The 6,951-nt window shown below is 30.7% G+C and overlaps 1 protein-coding gene across 1 annotated transcript; it reads left to right on the top strand.

Annotated features, from left to right (window-relative positions):
* The first annotated feature begins 1,216 nt into the window (after positions 1 to 1,216).
* LOC129757861 (trypsin-1-like) lies at positions 1,217 to 2,572 on the top strand. Its single transcript, XM_055755212.1, has 2 exons — positions 1,217 to 1,291; positions 1,354 to 2,572. The coding sequence occupies exons 1-2, from the start codon at positions 1,240 to 1,242 to the stop codon at positions 2,070 to 2,072; spliced, it is 771 nt and encodes a 256-aa protein (XP_055611187.1). The 5' UTR covers positions 1,217 to 1,239; the 3' UTR covers positions 2,073 to 2,572.
* The last annotated feature ends 4,379 nt before the right edge of the window (positions 2,573 to 6,951 follow it).

The raw sequence follows: 6,951 nt of genomic DNA, 5'->3' as shown, positions 1-6,951 counted from the left end.
GGTAGAAGATATTTTCAAGAACATGAAACTGTCAAAATTCGCGAAGAAATATCTGGTTTGGCAAGCCATCTGTACTTGTGGCTTGAAAAGCAACATTTTCATAGCTTCCGGGACTGTCAACCAAGAAATTTACGTGAGAGAGTGTTTGAATAAACGTCTGCTGCCTTTCCTGAAGAAACACGGTTGTTCCGTACTGTTTTGGCCGGATTTGGAATCTTGCCATCACGGTAAAAAGGCCATGGAGGGGTACGCCGCCAACAACGTGCAGGTGGTTCCCAAGGACAAGAACCCTCCCAACACCCAGAGTTCCGCCCAATTGAGAAATACTGGGCTTTTGTCAAGCGGAACCTAAAGGAGACCAAAAAACTGCTAAGCACGGGCAGCAGTTCAAGGCAAACTGGCTTTCGGCGGCGAAGAAGGTGGACAAGGTGGCTGTACAAAATCTGATAGCAGGGGTTAAGCGTAAGGCCCGGCAATTCGGATTTGGAAAAGCGAAAGCCTAACCGAATATTTTTCCTGAATTTTATACTAATTAAACTTAAAAAAGAAATTTAATTTAATTTTTCCTTGACCAAATTTTGACTGTTTCACCATTTAATACATATAATTTCTGAGGACGGTAAGTAGACCGAAACGTAAAACAAGCGAATTTTTTAAAAACATCACCGAACAAAATCAACAAAAGAAACCACGAACAATTACATTCAGCGGTGATCTAAATCGTCGTGAACCGAAACATTGTCTAAGAATCTTGTTTGACCTACGTATCAAGGTTTCAAGAACTATAAATGGGGGAGAAACTAGAGAGATAGACCGTTTTAGTAAGGGTTGCCAAATTAAATAACAATCCAAGTATGTACTCGAACGTGTAAAAACATCTGGGACGGATTAGGATTCAAACGTATCGAGACCAAGTACGAGGGAACTACTTGATGAAGATTAGTTCAAATACGAGATAAGATAATTCATGGTTAAAAAACCCACTTAGTTTTTTTTTAATCAAAATCACACTCAGGTTAGAGTCAAGAGTTACCTTCTTTGAACAGTGTTTACAATAAGCTCTGCTTAAATGACTACATGCGCAATCTTGAACATGAAAGTGTTCCCCAAGTGATAACGATTTTCTCTCGTTTTTATGAATGGGATATTTCAAGTACCTACCACCTAATGTATAAAAACTCTTTCGGCTGTAGAGCAACCATTCAATCGAAGAGCTTTCTTCACTCGATCGACTTTGAAATGGCGAAATTTAGTACCCTGAATCTTTGTGTTTTGCTAGCGCTGGCAAACGGTAAGTTTTATTGAAATTTCTGGAACAAGTTCTTGTAAAACAAACAATTCTCATTCTTACAGCTAAAGTAATTCTACCAAAAACTCTAACCCGTTTCGATCCCCAAACGAGCGGTGGAGATTTTCCCATCGAGATCGATGACACTCCCTATCAGGTGTCGCTTCAACGAAACGGAAAACACGTTTGCGGAGGATCGATCATCTCAGACAAATGGATTCTTACAGCTGCCGACTGCACCGCATACAAAAATGCCAAGAGTTTCTCGGTTAGAATTGGATCTACCAAACATGCCGCCGGAGGTCAAGTGAAGAAAGTTGCTAAGATTGTGTCCCATCCCGAATACAGCATTGAAAATTCAATCTACGATTTTTGCCTGTTGGAACTTCAGGATACTATTCAATTCGACAATACGATTCAAACCATCAAGCTGACCATTAAAGAGCCGGAAGCCGGAACTATGGCCCTGGTATCCGGATGGGAAGCCACTCATGTTCCATGGCAATTGAATGCTGAACTGAGGGCGGCCAACGTTCCGATCATCAATCGCGAGGACTGCAACAAGGAATTCGCTGGGCGTATTCATGAGTCGATGATCTGTGCCGGGTTCATGGACCAAGGTGGCAGGGACACGTGCCGGGGTGATAACGGAGGTCCTTTGGCCATTGACGGTCAGCTGGTTGGCGTCGTGTCCTTCACCCGAGGCTGTGACGGCGGATATCCTGGAGTGTATTCAAATGTAGCAGCCGTTCTCGACTGGATCAATGAAACCACAAATGCTTAGGAATAATTTGTAATCTCTAGTACCTACCTATCCATTTCTAAGAAAAAATAACAAATATAACTATCATTCAAAAAGAAGGTTTTAAGAAACTCTTGGCTGAATGAACTTATGATTTAAAAATGATATAGATCAAATCTTTCAATTTCATTCATTACTATGTGACTGAATTCAACGAAATTCAAAACGGGACAAAAATGACAAAAATGACATAAATGACAAAAATGACAAAAATGACAAAAATGACAAAAATGACAAAAATGACAAAAATGACAAAAATGACAAAAATGACAAAAATGACAAAAATGACAAAAATGACAAAAATGACAAAAATGACAAAAATGACAAAAATGACAAAAATGACAAAAATGTCAAAAATGACAAAAATGACAAAAATGACAAAAATGACAAAAATGACAAAAATGACAAAAATGACAAAAATGACAAAAATGACAAAAATGACAAAAATGACAAAAATGACAAAAATGACAAAAATGACAAAAATGACAAAAATGACAAAAATGACAAAAATGACAAAAATGACAAAAATGACAAAAATGACAAAAATGACAAAAATGACAAAAATGACAAAAATGACAAAAATGACAAAAATGACAAAAATGACAAAAATGACAAAAATGACAAAAATGACAAAAATGACAAAAATGACAAAAATGACAAAAATGACAAAAATGACAAAAATGACAAAAATGACAAAAATGACAAAAATGACAAAAATGACAAAAACGACAAAAATGACAAAAATGACAAAAATGACAAAAATGACAAAAATGACAAAAATGACAAAAATGACAAAAATGACAAAAATGACAAAAATGACAAAAATGACAAAAATGACAAAAATGACAAAAATGACAAAAATGACAAAAATGACAAAAATGACAAAAATGACAAAAATGACAAAAATGACAAAAATGACAAAAATGACAAAAATGACAAAAATGACAAAAATGACAAAAATGACAAAAATGACAAAAATGACAAAAATGACAAAAATGACAAAAATGACAAAAATGACAAAAATGACAAAAATGACAAAAATAACAAAAATGACAAAAATGACAAAAATGACAAAAATGACAAAAATGACAAAAATGACAAAAATTACAAAAATGACAAAAATGACAAAAATGACAAAAATGACAAAAATGACAAAAATGACAAAAATGACAAAAATGACAAAAATGACAAAAATGACAAAAATGACAAAAATGACAAAAATGACAAAAATGACAAAAATGACAAAAATGACAAAAATGACAAAAATGACAAAAATGACAAAAATGACAAAAATGACAAAAATGACAAAAACGACAAAAATGACAAAAATGACAAAAATGACAAAAATGACAAAAATGACAAAAATGACAAAAATGACAAAAATGACAAAAATGACAAAAATGACAAAAATGACAAAAATGACAAAAATGACAAAAATGACAAAAATGACAAAAATGACAAAAATGACAAAAATGACAAAAATGACAAAAATGACAAAAATGACAAAAATGACAAAAATGACAAAAATGACAAAAATGACAAAAATGACAAAAATGACAAAAATGACAAAAATGACAAAAATGACAAAAATGACAAAAATGACAAAAATGACAAAAATGACAAAAATGACAAAAATGACAAAAATGACAAAAATGACAAAAATGACAAAAATGACAAAAATGACAAAAATGACAAAAATGACAAAAATGACAAAAATGACAAAAATGACAAAAATGACAAAAATGACAAAAATGACAAAAATGACAAAAATGACAAAAATGACAAAAATGACAAAAATGACAAAAATGACAAAAATGACAAAAATGACAAAAATGACAAAAATGACAAAAATGACAAAAATGACAAAAATGACAAAAATGACAAAAATGACAAAAATGACAAAAATGACAAAAATGACAAAAATGACAAAAATGACAAAAATGACAAAAATGACAAAAATGACAAAAATGACAAAAATGACAAAAATGACAAAAATGACAAAAATGACAAAAATGACAAAAATGACAAAAATGACAAAAATGACAAAAATGACAAAAATGACAAAAATGACAAAAATGACAAAAATGACAAAAATGACAAAAATGACAAAAATGACAAAAATGACAAAAATGACAAAAATGACAAAAATGACAAAAATGACAAAAATGACAAAAATGACAAAAATGACAAAAATGACAAAAATGACAAAAATGACAAAAATGACAAAAATGACAAAATTGACAAAATTGACAAAATTGACAAAATTGACAAAATTTACAATTATGGTTTTTTATACACATTCAGAACATAAAATACGTTTTTCCAATCTGCAAAGTTTTTCTGTATGCCAAATAAAATTTTTTTTTCCTTTTTTTTCAATGCAATAGAGATGAACAAAAATCCTTTATAAGGGATTTTGCCGAAACGTTCACGAGTCAGTAATAAGGAACCATACGATCATACATAACCCTCTTTTTTATTTCTTCATCTGAAATTGCTTTAAAATAACTTATTGATATTTTAAACTGCGACCCAGAGATGGATCTTGACCCAAACAACTTAACTTATTGAATTATGAAATTTGGGTTATGGGTCAACTCATAAACTTTGCTCGTTTTCTTGCCAATTTTGATTTCCCGGCCCACGTTTCCCACAGTTTTTAAAAATCCAAAAAATACTTCTTTAACAATTTGAACTCGGGAAGTTCATGTTTTTAAAAATATACAAAAAATAATAATGATACTTTAAAAATTTAGTAAACCTTTTCATTTATTTTTATCTTTTTATCTTCTATAATAAAGAAGTTATGAAGCAAAGAGAAAAAGTGGCCCATGAAACCCCACTCTTCCCTACTGAATACTTCACAGTGGAACAGCATTTTTGATTCCTTTGTTTTAAACGCTGATATTGAAAGATTCTAGCGTCCTGAATTCAAAATTTTTGTCAGATTTCATCTATTGCTTCTAGTTTTTTGTGGCTCCATGAAATCTCAAAGCTTATTTTGAATCAATTAATCATCCGTCATTCAATCATGTTTCAGATATACAACGTTAAAAAAAAAAAAAAATTCTACTATTTTTAGAAATTATAAGGTCACACCTGACATCATTCAAGAAAGTCATTAAGCAATTGATATTTAAAGTTTAAACTCATTTAACAATAATGTTAAAGACTGCGAATCGATTTGACTCATGGTTGAAAAAACCATGAGACCATGAGTGTCAATATGACACACCTCGCTTATAATTTCTATAATTTTCTTGTTTCTCAACCGATTTTAACAAAATTTATAGTTTTGGAAACCTCGAAACGCTACTTAAATATTAACAATATTCAACTACAACATAATACAATTCTATTGATACTAAAGTAATTAGAAGAAAAATCCAAAAAAGTATGCATCGGAAAAAACCTTAGATCAGCTATGAAATGCTAAAAAACATTCACTTAGTGTAAAAGAATGCTGAAAGGAATTTTAAATTTTTTGAGATCATGACTACGAAAAATGTAATAAAAAGTGGTGTGAAACCTTTCAATCAATGAACCGTGAAAATTGTTTAAGTCACACAAGATCAATTTAAAAAAGAGGATTGGAAAGATTAAGTTATCTGGCGCGCAGCGCTTGTTTAAATTTCCTTTCTGGTGAATATACATTTATTTCCAAAATCAGCTACCTTTGCAAATTCGTAAACAATTCTTCGTTTCGTATTTCGACAACCTACAGATGCAAAAATGTGCCAAAATACGTAAACTTTCAAATCCTTTTTTCAAAGTTTATTTGGTGTAGTCACACCAGACAACGAAAGGTTATTTACGAATCATTGATTGGGAAGTACGGTCTTAATACATTTTTATAAACTTTTTTTTTTTTTGGTCATGAAATTAAAACAATCAATAAAATTATATCGTTATGTGCAATGTCTAGCTTCCACCGTCATTTGGAAAAGACTTAAACTTACTATGAATAAGTGATAAATTATAAAGAATGAGTAAAATCGTAAAAACGACATAAAAAAAAAAACAAAAATTTAAACAAAACAAGAAAAGTGTTAAATGCATCAAAATCAGAAATTACTAAAAATTGTGGAAAATTAAGTTAAAATTATGTAAATGATAATGATAATTGTTTTTTGTAGTAATTAGTGAAAATGTTGAGAAAAATAAAATTTTGAATTTAGTAACATTTGATTTTGGCAAAACAAAATGTTCGTGCGTGTTTCCAAAATCGAACGGAATCTGTATTTTTATCCCGAAAACTAGAGGAGGCAAAAACATTTGATTGTTTACTTGGGATATGCACCCTTAAATTTACCAAATGTATTTGTTATATTTTCTGCACATAGTAAAATTTATGTTAACTTGTGCTATGAATCACAAGCGTGCACTTATCTTGGTTCCTAAGTTTAATGAAGAAAATTTCAAGCTATGATCTATTAACGTCTTAACCTGCTTTAATTTCTTATTTTCAATGTTTTGCGATGATCAAAATTCGATCTTTAGCAAGTTGGTATAGAAGACAAAGAAGTTGTCGACTACGATGACCTTGCTGGCTAATAAGGCACTAGGATTATACTGGATCGAAATATTTAAAAAAAATTAAAAATCGATAGTTTTCGTTATATTTTGAAAACATCGAAAAGGTTTGAAAAAAAAAGGTTTTAACTCAACCCTTCATTCCATGATTTTTATTCTTTCTTAAAATAAAATGTTTTGAACAGTTGTAAATTATGAGTACATCAAGAAAAAAAATTAAAAATTAAATATTTCACTTTTTTCATACATTAATTGTTGCTAATTTGTTACTTTATGATCAATAATCTGAATGATCAATTTTTCTGAAGACCGTTAGTAGTTAACCGTG

Source organism: Uranotaenia lowii, chromosome 3, assembly GCF_029784155.1.
Source record: "Uranotaenia lowii strain MFRU-FL chromosome 3, ASM2978415v1, whole genome shotgun sequence".
NCBI classification, from domain to species: domain Eukaryota; kingdom Metazoa; phylum Arthropoda; class Insecta; order Diptera; family Culicidae; genus Uranotaenia; species Uranotaenia lowii.
The sequence above is the reverse complement of the archived record's forward strand: the minus strand, read 5'-3'. Positions and strand labels throughout refer to the sequence as shown.

Excerpts from the sequence above, each read along its gene's own strand:
- LOC129757861 (XM_055755212.1), top strand. The coding sequence starts at position 1,240 with ATGGCGAAATTTAGTACCCTGAATCTTTGTGTTTTGCTAGCGCTGGCA. Across the intron at positions 1,292-1,353 it reads TTTGCTAGCGCTGGCAAACG|CTAAAGTAATTCTACCAAAA; the intron begins GTAAGTTTTATT and ends TCATTCTTACAG.